Source organism: Hypomesus transpacificus, chromosome 16 (genome assembly GCF_021917145.1).
Source record: "Hypomesus transpacificus isolate Combined female chromosome 16, fHypTra1, whole genome shotgun sequence".
Classification (NCBI taxonomy): Eukaryota; Metazoa; Chordata; class Actinopteri; order Osmeriformes; family Osmeridae; genus Hypomesus; species Hypomesus transpacificus.
The window spans coordinates 3,838,691-3,856,808 of NC_061075.1; the positions used below are offsets into that span (position 1 = coordinate 3,838,691).

Genomic DNA, 18,118 nt, shown 5'->3' on the forward strand with positions numbered 1-18,118 from the left:
GAGCTGACACGGTTGTTTGATGTGGCGTGCAGCTCCTCTCCTCTGTGATCCTACCCTTTTCGAATGCAAACCACAGCCAAAGCACAAATGAATCCCAATTGCATGGACATGCTCCTCATTCACAAAGTCCAGGAGCCAGACCGGCCCCAAGCACAGGAGTGCGGGGAAATAGACTCGTTTGGACTAGTTTGGACTGGTCGTAAGGCAGAAAGCCTGTTTCGAGCCCCGATGCGGAGAGGAAGACAACTTGACAGTGGCCGAGGCGAGAAAGCCGCCAAGAGAGAACGCCAAAGCACGGTGCTAGCCTAAGTGGGGGCCGCTGTCGCGGAGGGCGGACTGTGCCCAAACCAGAGGTCCGAAAAGGCGAACATTATCGGCCATTTTGGTGAGGCGGTTTGTCCCTGCCCCAAAATGAAGGGGGAAGCCAAAATAATGTGCAGCCTTTAGGTTCACCTTGAAGCTGAGATTACACCCTCTTGCTGCCTGAGGACATGGGGACGCCAGTGAGATCCTTTAGTTACACTCACCGGACGAGGCCCTGGCATTTACATACAAACCACAGGTGTCGCCCGTATTAACTCACCCAGGCTGCCATAATGCAAAACAGACGCTATGGGTGGCTCATCAAAATGGAAATTATTATTTAAAGAAAACTGACAGGAATCCTGGCAGGGTATCTCATAACAGCAAACAGTGGATTCCAAAGATTCGGGGGAGTATCATGTCTGCCGTTCTACATCTTAAAGACAAGCAGCCAAATAGTATTCGAGGTATTTTCGTTCACCGCGGTCAGTTTGGCACTGAATACAGTCAGTCAGATTTGTAGAGGTCATATGTTTTGCACCAGATTAAATCCAGATGTGAATTTCGATAGCACGACACTACGGGGATTCAGGGATCGGGACTCCTTCAAACAAACATTGGATAGAAATGGAAGTATTCCACTTTGGTCAGTGAGAAAATAAGGTGTAATCTAGCTTTCTTTCCCAATGTGACACACAAATGCACAGCAGGACATGCAAGCACATTCAAAACCAGGCCGGCATTCTTGCAGAGGAAGATAAACATTCACGTTCACATGCATGTTTTCACAGCACAGTCTTCCTGCATCATTGACAAAAGAGATGGTTCTATTTGTTTATGCAAAACTACACACCAGTTACATTGATTTATATGGACACGTATGTCCTGTAGGTCAGATGTATAAAACATAAATTACACCCAACCGGTTATATAATTTGAAATAATTTGGGCTCACTTAAATTTCCTTCAGTGGGATCATGCCATGGATTGAGACATCTATTGTTAAGCAACAATGAGAGGATATCGACCCAGCGGTATTCAAGAGGTCTGTTGTTACAATTGCCAATAGAGTGTCTTTTTATCTCTAATTGGTGCTAGGTACTGAGGGACCAGCCGACCCTTTCATTTGTGTCTGAGATGAGGGAGGCCTAAAAATAAAGGGATGATTATATAAACGACGTCTAATGAACCATCTCCACAAAGCAGCAAGAAGGGGGACATTCTGGAGAGAATAAGGAAACAGTGCCTTTGGCTTTGTGAAAAGAGAGACTGGGAAGGGAGAAAGACCAACGGCGGCCGCATATGTTCATAGTACAAACTTTCCAATTCGGTTTCATGAGGAACTGAGCGAGACGTTCTAAAGAGAGCTCAGCAGAGGCCCCCCCCCCAAAAAAAAAGATGTGGGCGCGCGCAACAAACTTACGAGCGAATAAACTCCCTCGAATGTGCTTCGAGACAGCAGAGGAGATGCGTTTCATTATTCATGCTCTCCTTCTGCATTGGCGGCGGGAACAGGCAGAAGGGTGACCCTGTGTCTCTCGCAGGCGGCCATCTTGCGCTGCTGCCCACATGGGCGCGTATCCCCGGGAGGGAGGGCCACTACCCAGAGAGTGCCTCAATTATTAAGGCCTCTTTTTTGTTGCAGTCGGGGGCGCTGTGTTTCTTTTAATACTTAACATGCTTTTGTGGCACTAGAGGGACCTCCATGGGAGCACAGCGCTCTGACGGAGCTTGAGGAGCGACACACGCACACACACGGGCGTGGACGCACACACACACAAACTCGCTCCAGCTTTCACAGGAAACGGATCGGGGGAGTCCGTATTGAAGTCTGCTATCTCTTCTGCCTGAATGAGTGATATGCCTGATCGAACAAACTTGTGGAACTCAATGTCATTCTCTTGCCCGACCCCGGCTCCCAACCAAAATCTATGTAATGTATTCAGAAGCACTCCAGAGTGGTACAATTTACAGGCAAGTTTACTGCAGTCAGTGACATGAGATTTAATACAGAACTGGCTTGGATTCAGCGTAATATTTGCCTAGCAAAATCCAGTGCATACCGCTCGTAAAATATAAGCCGTAAAACATTTGGGACGTTGATAGGGGAAGCCGGTTGAAGACATCCAATTTAGAACCAAATGAATAGTGCCTGTATCGGTCTGCAGTTAATTTGGCATCCTCTGCTCTCTGTTAGAAGGGGCTTATAACAAACACACCCAAAGTCATACTGGTGTGTATTTGTTTCTGTCCAATTTGAGTGCCTTCATCACGCCCTCTGCATCGAATAGAAAATCAATTTCAACCCGAAATGGAATGAGTGAATTATAATTCTGAGTTTGCATGAGTCTGTCAACTGGTCTGGGACAAGCAGCTGTCAGTCAACAAAGGGATGTTGTCTGGTTGACTTCCTTTTGAACATAATTACCACCATAGCACCTCTGAAAATGTAACGTAGGATTCATTATTCTAGTGATTGATCCGTGAGGCCCTGGCAATACGGCCTTTCAATTTAGCTGTGCAGAATCACCACTGAACCAGGTATAGCCCAATCAGGTGTTTTCTAGTTTTGAACAAGATGACAGGAACACTGGCTGTATACACATATATGATTTCATTTAGCATTCATACTGGGACTCATAAATTAGCAGTATTACTGAGAAGGGAACAAATAAATGAACCACTACGAACAAACAGACTGAAAGAAAAAGTTGTAGAATGTTTCAAAACCAAAAGAAAACTACACACAGCACCAAAACCACGACACAGAAGTACAAACTAATAAGAAAAGCCAACTAAAGTTTCTATTAAGTAAAAACTGGTGGGATAACAGAAGGAAGAGAATCAAACAAAAACACACACACGAGAAATGCAGAAAGAAACAACAACAGCCAAAGGAGTTTTGTTCAGGCATGCAAGCGTAGTTACATTCTCCCATCATGCATCAGGCCTTGATATTTCAAAGTGCGAGGTTTCCATGACAACATGTGCAAGAAAGCGTTCAGTGCAGCAGCAATACCAAAGGATGCATACGAGAAAAGGCCCCACAATGCAAACTGAAAAGAAACAAAACCCGAGCTAATCGGGCTTGCTTTCATCATTTCTTCTTTTGAATCAAAATAAAATTGTCCTTAATAATTATTTAGCAGTTTGAATTATTCGTTCAGGATTTCCTCAAATTAGTCATGAAGCGAACTTTGCAATAGGTAAGTATATCTAGAATTTTCAAACATGTTGTTTTTTTTGTTGTAAATGTGGGTAAAAAAAGTAAAAAAGAAAAAACACACCAACCTTCTCGAAGCTCTGAGGGATGTAAAGGGGTTGATGCAGAACACAATGACATGAGGAGAAGAGAAAAATAGGGGAAACACAGAGAGAGTAAAAAAGGCCACCTCAAGGTGTTTAGCTGCAGCTACATTTCTCTTTTTTTTTTGGTCATTTTTCTCCTGCCTCTCTTGTCTCTGCTATCAGTGATATCCGTCTTTAAGAATCTTGCCTGCCCCCCCCCTCCCCCCCTTAATATAAACTGTGACCCAGAACATTCAGATTCACCCCAGTGGCTGCACTGTTGCTTGTTAGAAAATGTGGGCCGCCACTGGAGTCGAATCAAGCGCATCATCATTTTCAAAATTCATAAGCTCCTTAGCCACCCAGAGAGATCCCATGGTGGCCGAATTTGCTTTCGTTCAAGAAGGAAACAAATTAAAGAGAAAATAAAGAAAACTAATGATAGGTATAAAAGAAAAAAAGAAAACAATCAAAAGACACAGTTTGAGCTAAAATTAGCAGCTACCGTTCAAGACTATCTCCAAGTTGATTGTTGTGAACTAGAATGATGATGACTTTTGTCTATTCACTTCAAGTCATGTTCAGGTGAACAGCACACTAACAAAATTGTATTCAGCCCTTTTTGATGCATATGGTGTACAGTAGCTGCTAATTTCAAGTGTAATTTGCTTTGTGAACGAAACATAGTCAACATCAAATATCATAATCGATAGAACAAATTTTAACAATATATCGATAGAACAAATTTTAACAATAAAGAGACAATTAACACAATCAAGGCATAACATGTGCCATTGAATATTCAGTAACTTGAGGTATTTTATCTGAACTATTTTTATTTTACTATTTTTTAACTATTTTTATGATCATATAATTTGGCTGTTTGGATGATTATGTACTATTACATGTAACTCCTCAAATATATGCCAGCTATGGGCATAATCTACAGCCATACAGGACAATAGCAATAGGGGTGTATTCTTGATTTAGAGTGCCAAAGCACAACAAAGACAGAGGTAGCACTTTGCTCCTCAAGCTGGTGTCTATGCTAACGCTGTCAAATTTGAATATGTCACTTCAATAGCAAGCAACTTCTTCTAAAGGAATGACTCTAACGATAATAATGAAAAGGCATCTCCATGACCCATTTTATAATGTAAGAGCATTAAATAATTTATCGGGAACAAAGTTATTTGGTACACAGCAGTTGGAACAAACTGAGCAGATATGAGGCATCTTTTTTAATATGCACAAAATAAATAATATATGTCTAAAATGCATCTGCCTCGATTTATTAAAGTTACCTCACTAGGGATACATTGTCATTTAATGTTAGCAGTAAGGAGTAACATTCTTCTTCATTGCTTATTTCACTCAAATAAAATGTTCCGCCAGACTATTATTTATATGTTCACAATTTCAGAACTTACCACTGAAATGACTACACTACAGGCTTTGAAGACATTTCTTAGGATGTTGAAACCATAGCTTTATGTTCCTCACAAAGCATTGACCAAGAAGAACACTACGACTGTTTGACCTTGATCGAGTTCAAACCTTTTTTTCACAATCTGGAGATAACGTAATATATTTTGATTGGTTGGCACAAAACCTTGTCACTCAATCAAAATGAGACTTACCGTTACATTCCTGTGCCTGAAAATCGAATAAAGAAACAATTCCTCCACAATTCATTTAGGGTCCTTTGGTTAAATAAGGATTATTTGCTAATTAAAGTTTTTGATGTATTGTATTGACTTTACGTTTGGAATAATAACAATAAAGAACTATTGCCTAATATCTTAACTATAAAGGTAATGGCACATGAAAGAAGTTAGTACTTTTTTAGGGTGATTGGAGAGCTTGGCGCTCAGAAATAGAAATAGAGGGATTCAAAGACACCAAGAAGAAGGTTAGTTGATTGGCTGCACGTTTGCACTCTTTACCTTCATTGGATATTAAATACACATGAATGTGAGGACAACACTTGTATCAATGCCACAGTAATTAAATACGTCAGCCCTTTATCGTTAGTTTAGCAGAGGTTCCTCATCGATCACCATTAGGATGGAAGGCAGACATGGGTTAAGATAATTCCTTTTTTTTATATTTGATTCGAAAAGCGTCTGATTGGCTGAGCTCCGGGCCTGGTTGCACCCTACCTCGCACGTAAAGGTTAGCGGGGGAGGAGTAGCGAACGCCTTCCACGTTAGACGCCACGCACTCGTACTTCCCCTGGTCCGTCTCCTCGCTGTTCTCGATCTGCAGGGCACCTGGGGAAGACAAGCACAAACGACGAAAAACGGAGAGAGAGAAAGAGACAAAGAAAAGAGAGAGGGAAAGAGGGGGTGGGGGAAATGATTAGTGATTCCACAGTGACAGGAGGGAGTCAAAAACATTCTTGAATGGAGGAGTATCCTCCTGAGTTTTTCCGGGAGCGTTTCATTTCAAGCTTGTGACCTCCTCGACACTAATGCACGCTGTTGTGAGAAGCGCTATCCAACTCTCCTGCTCCACTATGCATCGGAAGAAAAGAAAAAAAGAAGTGTTGAAAAAAGAAAACAACGCTAGGCCTGAACTGAATACGTCAAGTTCAATTTGCTCCTGAACGTGGCTCCTGTTAGAACATGTTCTTCCCCTCAAACACCCATGAGTGCAAACAATATGGACGCCACGGATACGATGTTGACGTGGGAAACCAACACGATGTTGTCGATGGATGGAGATTGACAGGTCGACCTTCGTCTTGCACTCCCCAAAGGAGTGTGTGTGCACGAGGGTGTGTACATGGGTGTATGAGGGTGGGAGGGGAGGGGGGGATGGGAAACTGTAAGAACATGACCAGACATATGGTTCATCAGTTCATGTCTAAAGGAACAACACTGCTTAGGACAGCAATCTTACCCACTGAAGTCCCACAACATAAATAATGATGTTACATATTATTAAATAATGAATGGAAAGATATTAACAAATTGTTTGAGGAAACGCACGCCTTGTACTTGGAAGATTGATGTGCACGGTGGTGCATGAGAAGCTCTGGTGAAGTTCTATGAAACCTCTGGAATTCGAACCGGCCGGCCCTCATCTGAGAGGGCGGAGCCCCGCGCACGTTTTTCAAGACAGGCGGAGCAGGAGAGCCGAGAGGAAAGACGAGAGGCGAAAGAACCCGCGTCAGGTGACTCCTCGCTACCGCGGGGCGACGGCTGCTCCTTGATGACGTCATTACGGCTCCTGCCTGGCTCGCGGCCCGCGGACAGATTGCCCGCCCCGTGGTAAACGGAGCGCTCGGCGCTTACACTTACATTTATGCATTTAGCAGACACTTTTATCCAAAGCTAACGCTAACGCTGAGCGCTTGCGCTTGTTAGCTGAGCGCTTGTTAGCGTTCACCGGCAAATGTCCAGAGGTCGACCGCATTGGTAAGGTCCCCTCACCTATACATTTTATAGTATGAAAAAACGCGTTTGCTGAAGGCCAGCCTCGATGTTGGTGCGGTTGTGAGTATCTCTCACCAAAGTCTAGCGACGACACAAAGTATTGCCGTGAAATAGCGGTGTCAAAGTTGAAGCATTCCCTATTGCGTTGGTTTGTCGCTTGGCCCACCATGCCTCCGATCACCTGGGCCCCAATAGGATGCCCTGTCTGGCATGACAAATGTCAACGTCTACCTGCAAACCACAGGAGGCAGGCTTTTTTCGAATTTGGATTTGTTTGATGTGTGCTGGGCGCAGCAGGCTCCAACACTTTGGCAGGTGGTCTGGAACTAGCTCAGAAGCCCGCGCGGTTTGATGGCAGTGAGGCAGGTGTATAAAGAGCGTGTGAAGTCCGAATCTGGGCAGACACTTCCATAAAACTCTGCCAGTGTCTCTCACTCTCTCTGCAGCGTAGACGCCCCAGATGAATTCTGAAAAACCCACCGTCGATTCAAGACAGGCAGTATTTTTTTATGCCCCATAAATTACACAGGGTGAATAAAACCCAGAACTGGGGTTGAGAAACCAACTAAAAAATCTTGCTCAATCTCAAGTCTGTATTCAGCTGATGAAGGATGTGTACCTAACATTACTGATGATGACATTTGAAGGTGACGCTTCATCAGCACCCTCGAGAGGCTCTCTGTTTGATACACAAACAGCCGACTGGGGGGGGGATGACAAACAAACAGTCAAACCAAATTAATTACGAGCTAATTAGAAGTCACTGGAGGACCCTGTGAATGATGCTACAGAGTTGAGGGGAAACTGGGCGTGAGGGTGTTTTATCTACTGAGGTAAGGTATCCGCTCGCTGGGCTGTGCCAGCTGATACGGACTCCCGACTGACTGCACCGTGCGTGTGCAACCATTTATTTGAAACTGAAGCTGCGAAAGAACATAGCGAGCTTCAAACAGGAAGAGGAGGGACATCACTATTTCATGATATTTCAAGTCTCCCTCCCGATCTGTCCGTCTCCTGATTATATCAAATCGCTTCCCATAGTAGAGCTGAAAATATCCGGCCAGAGTAATTACTGCTTTTACATGCCATTGCTGTACTTTATTCCCATTCTCCACCTCCACTTTTTGTGGTGTAAATGAGATTGACTCGTGTCTCCTTGCACAGAATGGGACTGCATTGTTGAACACAATGGATGTGATTCCTATTCAGATCCTGGTGCTTTGAATTCATTTGCTAATGTGTCCTTCCCTCCCTTCCTAATTCCTCGGACTCATTCGGTCGATGTGACCGTACGGTTCCCGGTTGACCGAGGGTCCCCAATTTGAGACAACAGTACCTAAAGCGCTTTTGAACACGCTGGCTTGAAAAAAAAAGATGCCTTTGAAGTTTTATCTCTTTCTCCCCACCCTATCCCCCTATCCTGTGCACCCCATATCCCCCCCTCCCCTTCAAGTCCTCTGAACCAACTCCTGCTCTCTTTTTTTTCTTGGGTTTTTAATGACTATTTTCCATATGTTTTGCATAATTGCGCTCCTCTCACCCTGCCTTTGCCAGTGTGCGTGTGTGGCCATTGGCGTTACTTAGCTGTTTTTGAACACGAGAGAAAAGACTGAAAAATAAAGAAAAAAACGTTATCTCGCCAAAGGCATGGCGCCGTGTGAACAAAGCTTCGCCCGGCCACACAATGGGGTCTTACCGATAGAGAAACCCCCATGTGTCTTTACGATAAACGACAATTTACGGCGACGCTAGCAGAATGGCGAACGCGCGAGGTAAAAAAAGGACAACCTCGGCAGGCCTTGCTTCCTGTGAGGTCTAATCGGAAGCACAGCAACCTCGACAATAACACTATGTGTGGTGGACTCCGCTTTGCCATGGCCAAGGCTGACGGGCTGTGCTTCCCAAGAATCTACCAGTGACCTTTGCTTTGTACAGCTCCAGGTCAGAGATAAAAAGAAGCCTTGCGGCTAGTTATCCAAAAACGTGTTCGACGTACGAGATTTTATCCACAAGCCCTGGACACGAGCCATTGACACCTAGTAGAAAAACCAATTAGGCTTCCTCAATATGGACGAATCAACATCCACTCGGCCTTGCCGCCGTCACAGCCCCTCTACATCAGAGGAAGGAGGAGATGGGGGGGGGGGGGGCCGTCAAAGTCACCCATGACAGCTGCCCTGGTTAACAGCACAGTTAGGCTGTTCTGATTGAGAGTGTTGGAGGCACCCAGGTGTGATAATGAACGGCCTGCCCGGGCCTAAGTTGTACAAACACACGTCTGGCTGTTACTGCAGGGGGCGGGGACGCTGGAGAGTGGGATGGAGGGAGAGAGAGATGAAGAGAGAGAGAGAGAGAGAGAGAGAGATGTGGAAGAGGGAGAAAGGGAAAAAAAGAGGGTGAGAGAGAGATAGAGAGAGGGAAAGATGAAGGGAGGCAGCAAAGGGGGAAGGGGCCTGGAACAGATGATTAATTCTGCAAAGCGCCAGCGGCCACAGGCTGCCCACCCCATTGCCGCCTTGCGCGGGCTTGGTCGCGTGTACCCCTCCAGTCCTATTTGTGTAATTCAATTAGCATGCACTGGCAAGCCCTGATTGATTTGTTTAGGCGATCAACAAGATGGCTGGCCGAGGCCCCGGCTCTCTCCTTTGCAGCGCTCGTCCGGGCCTGAAGGTGGAGCGGTGCGCCTCTTGTCCTTTCGAGCTCTCAATTTCCTCTGCTCCTCCTCCTTTTCACATCTCTCTCCTTCCTCCCTTCCCTCCCTCCCTCCCTTCCTCCCTCCCTCCACTCGGTCTCTGCACCTTTACTTCCGACGTGCACCGCAGCCCTCCTCATCTTCTTCTATTCATACCGAGCGCTGAAATGTATACGCACACGTGAAGCGAGCACAAAACGATCCTTTCTCAACTAAAAAAAGGGGGGAAAAGGCAGAGCGGTCAGCCTGTAGAACCGGCCGAGGTGACAGCCGCGTCCTTATCTGGAGGTCCCTCTCTCCCTGTCACGATGTGGGCACGCTCCAGCGCCACCCCAAGGTCACTGGATGCGGGCGTGCCAGCATGGGGCCCCAGACGCGATGCCATTGTTGTCATCGTCCATCTGGTGGCTTGTAATGCTCTCATAAAAGCTGTAATGAAGCAGGTAGGGAGTCCACTCACTGCCTCTCCTCCAGGCCTCTTGTCAGGCAGTCTAGCATGCCGCCTCTGCTCATCCAAAGTTTTGCAGGAGTTTTTTAGCGGTGACGTTAGCTTGCTAAGCTAACCCGTTCTGTGCCAATTGAGCGACTTGGACAGCAGGGTTATCGTTTTCGCCCGCTGTTTCTATCAGGAGGTGCTACAGCCAGCGAGTGCTGCTGACGATTCAAGATTCCCCTTACATCTCCAAAACAGGTGGTACAATGCCCACCTCCTCGAAATGCCTAGTCTTAGTATGAACCAGCTGCTTCCTTTTGATGTGCGACCCCTCACCCACAAACCACCTGTGTCCTGGTAAATCACCGAGAGAGTGGGCACCCACGACCTGGAGTCCCTGACACTGTAAACCGCTAGCGCCGGATGGAAGTGTTTCCACACACAGAGCTGGCGGGGAGAAATCTCCTTTGTGGATCGCTAATCTCATTATGCAAATGCAGAGTTCATGAGTCACACTCGGCTTTGTGTGCCGCAAAATATGATTTATAAGGAATTTGTGATTCAAATAGGAGAGGGACGGTTTCCCTGGGGCGTGAGTGAGACTAGGGTGGTGTGGTGGATCCTTGGTTGTGTTCTGAGAATCACAACACGAGTGACAGGATTGGACAACAATCGTGGGCGATGCCATGTCCGGTGATGAATTGCATGGTGAAATAATGGTCAGCTTGTAAATATAATCAGTGGTGATTCTTTTGAGAAAAATGAATGCGCTCGGGGTTGGACTCTTTTACACACATGATGAAGTGTTCACTGAGAAATGGGATGTTCACCTACCTGCTCAACCTGTAACAAAAACCATGTTAAACAAACCACACAAGATAACACAAACAATGCATCTTTGAAACAGGTCAAGTATTGTTTTCTATCAAGTTTGTATGGGCTTGAGGATCAAAATGTGAAGTAGGGTACCAGTAATTGTGGGTCAACCATGATCGCGTGTCCTTTTGTATGCTGATGATATCATCTTCTCTTGATCCCTTATTCCCATCCAGCCATGACATCTTCTTGGAAGAACAGACTATTCTATGTTCAAGACAGGCAGCAACCAAGGCCATTTTCAACAAGGTCTGTTGCATATTTTAGTGACCCATTACATTTCTTTCTTAGATGCCGGCCTATTGCTTTGTTGAGGATGAAATCAAATGTAATGTATGCAAGTTCCTCCGACATTCCGCGAGCGTTTTCCCTGCCTCGACTCATAAGAGACGGCAGCAGGACGGGACATTAACAAACATCATGTGACCGTGGCTCTGCTCGCCTTGCTAACAGCCAACAGCGGCGCAGCAGCCAACGAGAGGATGTCATGGCTGAGGGAATTCTGGGGAGGTGTGTTCGTGTGTTTGTTTGTGTGGCCTGGATGGGTTGAGACAGTATTCATTAGCCTATTAAGATCAACAAGACCCGAGCCTTCAAACCCCATCCTCCATCTCCCTTTGTAAGCAACTCAACTCAGTCTACAATTATTTCTGGCACCATCTTTCCAAACCATTAAATGTTAGAGACAAAGGAAGCCTCCCCTCATCCAACGATTATTGCTCCCTCGCCCTCCCCTAACCTGCCATCCAACCCTGCTCTGTGATTTCCAACATTGGGGAGAGGTGAACAGGAAACAGACAACACACACATAAAGACACAGACGACAATATGCACGCCAAAGATGGAGTGAAACATGGAGAGGGAAAAAGAACCCCACACAAAACAGACACACAAAGGACAGGAGAGATGAACGTTAGCTGTCAACAGAAAAAAAAGGCTGAGATCTTTTGGGAGCTCCCAGTTCAGTCACTTTGGTTGTCGGACGGAGATGTAGTACAGTTGGTTAGGTCAGGTTAGGGTTTGGTTTTGTGGTAGTTATTGTCTTACCTCGGATCGGGGTACCCTCTGGAAAGAGACGAAGAAACAAGTTTAGTTCAGGATTAATGTTAGTATCCGAGGAGTTATTTGCTAGTGAACGGACTCATTTCTTAAGGCTGGTAATTGGGGCTTAATTAGCAAACTGTTCAAGAGGTCTTATCAATGGGGGACTTAATTCAAAGAACTTTATGGGCCTCCCACTGCTGGTCTCACAAAGGGGCAGGGACTCGGTATGGCAACCACGTTCTCTTGTACTCTCCCTTATCTATGCTCCTCCTCCCTATGCCAGACATATTAAGGGGGGAAACACAATGCTTCCTAGCTTTGGCTGAGGAGACTCTGGGTCTTGGCGTGTGGCGCTTTATCATTGCCACTATTCCAGCAGATAAGCAAAGCTAAAGAGGATTGGCCTTAAGTTGATGTGCTTGCTAAAGTCACGTAAGCCTCTCTCCGGTCAATCGACCTTGGGAAGCTAAGCGTTTGAGACCACTGGGGGAGTTTGGGAAGACAGTTGGCACAAGCCGCCTGGAATTTGGTTGGACATATAATGTCGCAACCCCCAGTAGGTCCCTATAGACGACCAGTCTTGCTCTACTTCACAGTGAGTTCCCATTGTCTTGAAAGTCTCCTTCTGTTCCTTTGTGTATCTCTCATTTCCCCCCTCTCTCTGTCTCTGTCTCTCTCTCTCTCTCTGTCTGTCTCTGTCTCTCTGTCTCTCTGTCTCTCTGTCTCTCGCTCTCTCGCTCTCTCTCTCTCTCTCTCTCTCTCTCTCTCTCTCTCTCTCTCTCTCTCTCTCTCTCTCTCTCTCTCTGTCTCTGTCTGTCTCTGTCTCTGTCTCTGTCTCTGTCTCTCTCTCTCTCTCTGTCTGTCTCTGTCCCTCTCCCTCTCTCTCTCTCTCTCTCTCTCTGGATGACTCACAGCAGACATGACAGTGCTGTGTCATCCTCTAGCTCTCGAGTGCCACCAGCGGGGTCCCAGCTCGGCAGAGGCGGCCTACTTAAGAGCGGACCCATGGGCAAACAACTCTGGGTCAAATGGTCTGTTGTGAGTGACACTACAGCTCTTTATTACAGGGTAACTGCCCACCAAAATGAAAGTCTTCTACCCTAGCAACTGTGCGATTCTAAACTGGGATTCTGCTCACTTCTCGGGCACAGACTCCAAAATAGATTTGGTTTGGTCTACTGTTCCTTTGTTTCCCAGCAGTGAAGAGGTGATTTCTGGCCATGATGCTTTGCCTGGTTTTTACATTTCCTTGGCATATTTGAGCATGAATGCCTATGCAAGTGTCCCTGTGTTTGGCAAGAAAACAGTGTATAGCAGTTTGCATATCAAAACCAATCGTTGGGACAATACCAGCATAAAGTTGTTTGAAATGTATGTTACAAATGTGTTTTTCCCAAGTGTGTGATGAAGTACCATTACTGAAACTATTACAGAGAAACACATAATTTAACATGTAAATTGTGTGCTATCCACAAATGCTATGAAATGGTTTTCCTATTCTCATCTTTTTATAATGTACCATGAAAATGTGTATTTTATACTGAAGGTGCTAAAATCCTTAAATGGGTATGGAGATTGGATTCATCCAAAAACCAGGCAAAGCATACCAAAGCTTGTTGTGTTTATAATTGTATATCATCCTTTGTTATTATTAATCTATTTATCAGAGATATATAACAACACAGAAGGGAAGGGAAATTGGGAGAGTTATGTTGTTAGAGTTCAAGGGCAGCATTGGTTTATTTTCCTTCTTTGGAGTGTGGATTTTAGTTTGGGGGTAAGGGGTTTCTAGTCAGGGTTAGGTGAGTCAGGTTAAGTTAGGTTTAGTTTAAGGTTAGGGTTAGGTTAAGGTTAGGGTTAAGGTTAAGGTTAGCTCAAGGTTAATGAAGCAGGTCTGTAAAACAAAAAGAATCATCTGTGGACCCTGAAAAAAACTGGGGGTCAAAGGGGAGTTAGGAAGAAGAGGAAGAATCAACAGGAAAACCAAAAGAAGTAAAGAAGACCAAAGCCATTGGTTCCCAAAAAGGAGAATTATCCATGATATTCAAGTTGGAAAAGAGGAGTGAAGGTATAAACGGGAGAGGAATAAGAGATCGGGATGATTACAGAGAGGGACACCAGTATGGCATGCATTTTCAAAGTTCCCTGCTCTGAGATGAAGCCCCTTCCATATTACAGCCTATCATTCGTCCTACAAATGCACCCCACGTTTCCTATCATATCATAAAGGTTGGTTGTGGACATGGGCTGCTCAGAGGAGATCTCAATCTGTTGAGAGACATGTCCATCTGGGTAGAGGCTGTGTGTGTGTGTCTGTGTGTGTGTGTGTGTCTGTGTGTGTGTGGCAGGACGGATGATCGGCCTAGTGCCAGGTTCTGGAGCCCTCCGGATAGTTGGCTGACCTTCGAGTCTCCATGGAGACCTGGTCTGGTATCCTGGCTTTATGGGGTGCTTAAACACCTGGCCGGCACCACATCTGTACATCTGCCTGTCAGTCTGTTACTGGTCCAGGCGTACTGCTCTGGCACCATGGGAGGTAAGGTGTGTGTGCGGGTGTGTTTGCTGTATTGAGGGCATTTGTATTGTGCAGGTCTGTTTCCCCATTGTGTGTGTGTGTGTGGACTAACAGCCGACACAGAAAGAGACAGATCCATCCAACATCTTGGGGGGGGACGGGGGGGGGGGGGACCTGAGAGAAATGTCAGGCTCCTTCCACACTTCTGGTGGACGCTCACCTCGAGGGATGTGACGCGTAAATATCACAGCCCTGCCTGCCTGCACAGCATGAGCAGCAAGGACTCAGAAAATCCATCCATCCAGCATTCCCCTCCACCCCCCCAGCACACCTTCTCTCCTGTGGCCGGGGGAGCAAAGCTGAAGGGGAAAAAAATGAAGGGATTTCTATTCGGTTTTTTTCTTTATCTTGCCTCAGTTTGGAACTGACATTTTTCAAGTCAAACACTCTTGAGGGGTGGAGCGAGGGGGGGGGGGGTTTGCGAGGGGAAGTTGTGAGTAAACTCTTGACCTCCTCCCACCTGCTCGCTCGCTACTATTCCCTCACACGGCCGCGTTGGAGGACCCATCAATCCCAGAATCCCCTCTGTGCCTACATTGCCTGGAGCAAAAACAAGTGGCTGTTGCAAAAAAAAAAAAAAACACTGTAAACGACAACACAAAACCCGCCCAGTCCTATTCAGGAAGTATAACCACCTTGATAACTTTTCCATCTTTTTGGGCTTTTGAAAGACGCTTTTCTCCAAGGGCGTTGCCGAGGGTGACAGACGTGGCGTATACACACCTGCTTACGTTCCCATACATCACTAACTGGCCTGGCTTCGGAACCAAAACACAATTGAAAGCCTAAGCTTCAAACGCAACTACAGAAACTCCCTCCGCTGAACCGAACAAAGACTGCATATCTACCCGCTCCCCTCTGGAGAAAAACAATAAGAGGGTATGTAGAAAGTATGCCTACCTTTTTAGCATTTCAAGGATGCTCTTTTTTTTATTGGGAGGGATAATAAAGATACAGTAGGAGTTCTGCGACTCGTGCGGAACCATGACAATGACGTTTCGGACGCAGGTCTTTTTCTCATCGACAAAAATTCCTTGTATCCTCGACTACCGAAAAGTGTATCAAGAATCTGGCCCCTATAGGAAACAACAACTAGGAGCACAACTAAGTACCCCAATCAACTAAGAGACCCTTGTACCACAACAAAGATCTTTCCGTTCCTCTGCAGGCATCCACAGTCTATAGATTTACCTGAGAGATGATTTCCTCTAAAGAGTGTGAATGGCGGGTTGGAAAAATTCCGTGCGAGTGAAATGAACTTTCCGTCCATAGCACGGGGGGGAAAATCGACAAAGATTTGGCCGGCTGTGTGAGACTGTGGGGGTGGTTCTGGATACGAGGATAACGTGCTCTTGAGAAAGGATTTGGCCCGATTGAGGTGGAGTTGGACACAGTGAGGGACTGCAGGTTCAGTGACACAGTAACCCTGCGATGGGCCCCTGGCGGGGAAAGCCCACGGGGTCTTTCAACCGCTGTCACTGCACCTTGTGGCTGAGGGGAACCTGGTTCTGTGGAAATCTGCAGGGTTACTGAGTGGTTATGAGAGCCTTATACGGATGTGTGTATGCGACCGTATATGCTGTGTGAACTGTGTGTGTGTGTGTGTAAGCGAGTGTGTGCTTTGTTTGTTTGGAAAAGATAACATTTGTTTGTCCTTCCTCGTTTGACACAAGGCCCTGCCGCTCCCCTATGTCTTTAGTTCAATACATCCGTCCTAGATAAATAAGCTAGCAATAACGAGTTCAAATTAAGCTTGGGAATCTGCACAATTCTCCTGAACTGGTATAACATTTGTAGTTGAATAAGGGAGGATACGATCGTTCAAATTAGTGGGAGGGAAGAGATAAATAAAAAGATATGGTTGGAAAAGGACAGATACAAGGGGGGAGGGGGGGGGGGGGTCACATGCATTTTAAAAGTAGTTAAAATGCCGTCTGCTTCAGGGACAATGGGAAGCTTGTGGACAGGGTGAGACACTTACCAAAGGCTTCTGAAATTATAGAAGAACAGAAAAGAAACAGAAAAAGGAAAGGAAAGACAGAACAATTCAATTGACGGTGTGGTCTAGAAACCTGGAGCCGCAGCTTGGAGGAGGCTCTCGTGAAGCGTTAAAAAGGTAAATGATGTTACAGGATGCACAGTCATAATCATAGGCAGACAATCAATCAATTAAAAGCCCTGCTTTAAGTGATCTTTTTGTAAGAAACGTTGACTGTCATGTGAAAATAGTTATCATTTGGGTTTTAAAAGGTTAATATCAAAATGTGAATGAACACACGATGAACACATTTGACAGATTATTTCAATAATGTTATTAAACGTGAAATAATATTTTCAGTAAAAAAATGACCTCCTATTTAGGTTGCACTTGAAATCCCTCCCTGTTGGTGTCAAGGCAGGTATCCCAAATCTATGTGCTAGTTATGTTTCTTGAATTAGTCATTATTTGTTGACAGTAATAGTAAGAACTTTGTTGTGGGTCAAAGAAGGCCAAATGGAGGTTGTCGAAGCCTACACGATGTGAACTGTGACACATCAGAGTTTCAACAAACGAGACAAGACAACACAGAAGACGGTCACAGAGCAACCCATGAAGAAGATAACGGAAACTAGACTGACACCATGAAGCAGAGACACTGTGAAACGGTCGGACAGGTGATACACAGAACAAAGGGGAAGACGTTAACAATATCAGAGAGCTCTGCAGAAGAAAAAAACTGAAAGAACATCTCCAATCTCATGCTTCTGTTCTACTCTTTCGACCTCACTTAGCATTACCCAAGCGTGGTTTTCAGCATCCTGTACATCAAACCCAATCACGTGACAAGAATTTATAATGAACAAATATTCTTTCGTTAAGCCAATTTGAAGTGTGCATGTTGGTCAACGGGATCAATGATTAGGCCCAATAAACCTGTACTGCCGTGTTCGTGGCAGCAGGGGTTGCTGGTTGCGTGAGAAAATCAGCCCAGACCAAAGACAGATGAGACTAAGCTCTTCCTTCACGCGTGATCCCCCATGAGGGACTCGCTGTCCTCAGACAGAAGTCAAAGGGGTTTGCTCACAACTCTCTGGCTCTCCAAAGGCCCTCGAACCGCTGATACATCCCAGAGGAAGGCCTCCGTACACGAACTCTGAGAAACTGCACTCAAAGTTGGCCAACATTGCATAAAAATGAGACTGACACTTTTTTTTACCCACTACTGTGCCGCCTTGAGCACAACTTGACTAGAAACAGTCAGGAGTTTCTCTTTTTTAACCTCATATACGCCCTTCTATGTTTCGTCCGGTTGCAGCTTACCTAGGTCTCAAACGGCATGTAATGTCAACAAATAGGATGTTTTAGTGCAGAGCTCAGGCCCACATCTGGGTCAAGAACTCAATCAACAGAGACTCTTTATTTAGTGGCGTCCTCCCTGATTTACATTAGCGACAGCAAATCAAATTGGAGGCATTGGCTTTTTTTT

The 18,118-nt window shown here is 45.6% G+C and overlaps 1 protein-coding gene across 1 annotated transcript in view; it reads right to left on the reverse strand.

Annotated features, from left to right (window-relative positions):
- ptprsa (protein tyrosine phosphatase receptor type Sa) overlaps nt 1-18,118 on the reverse strand; it is a 135,357-nt gene that overhangs the window by 60,690 nt on the left and 56,549 nt on the right. Inside the window, 1 exon segment of the mRNA XM_047036833.1 lies at nt 5,754-5,864. Coding sequence (XP_046892789.1) covers nt 5,754-5,864 — 111 coding nt within the window.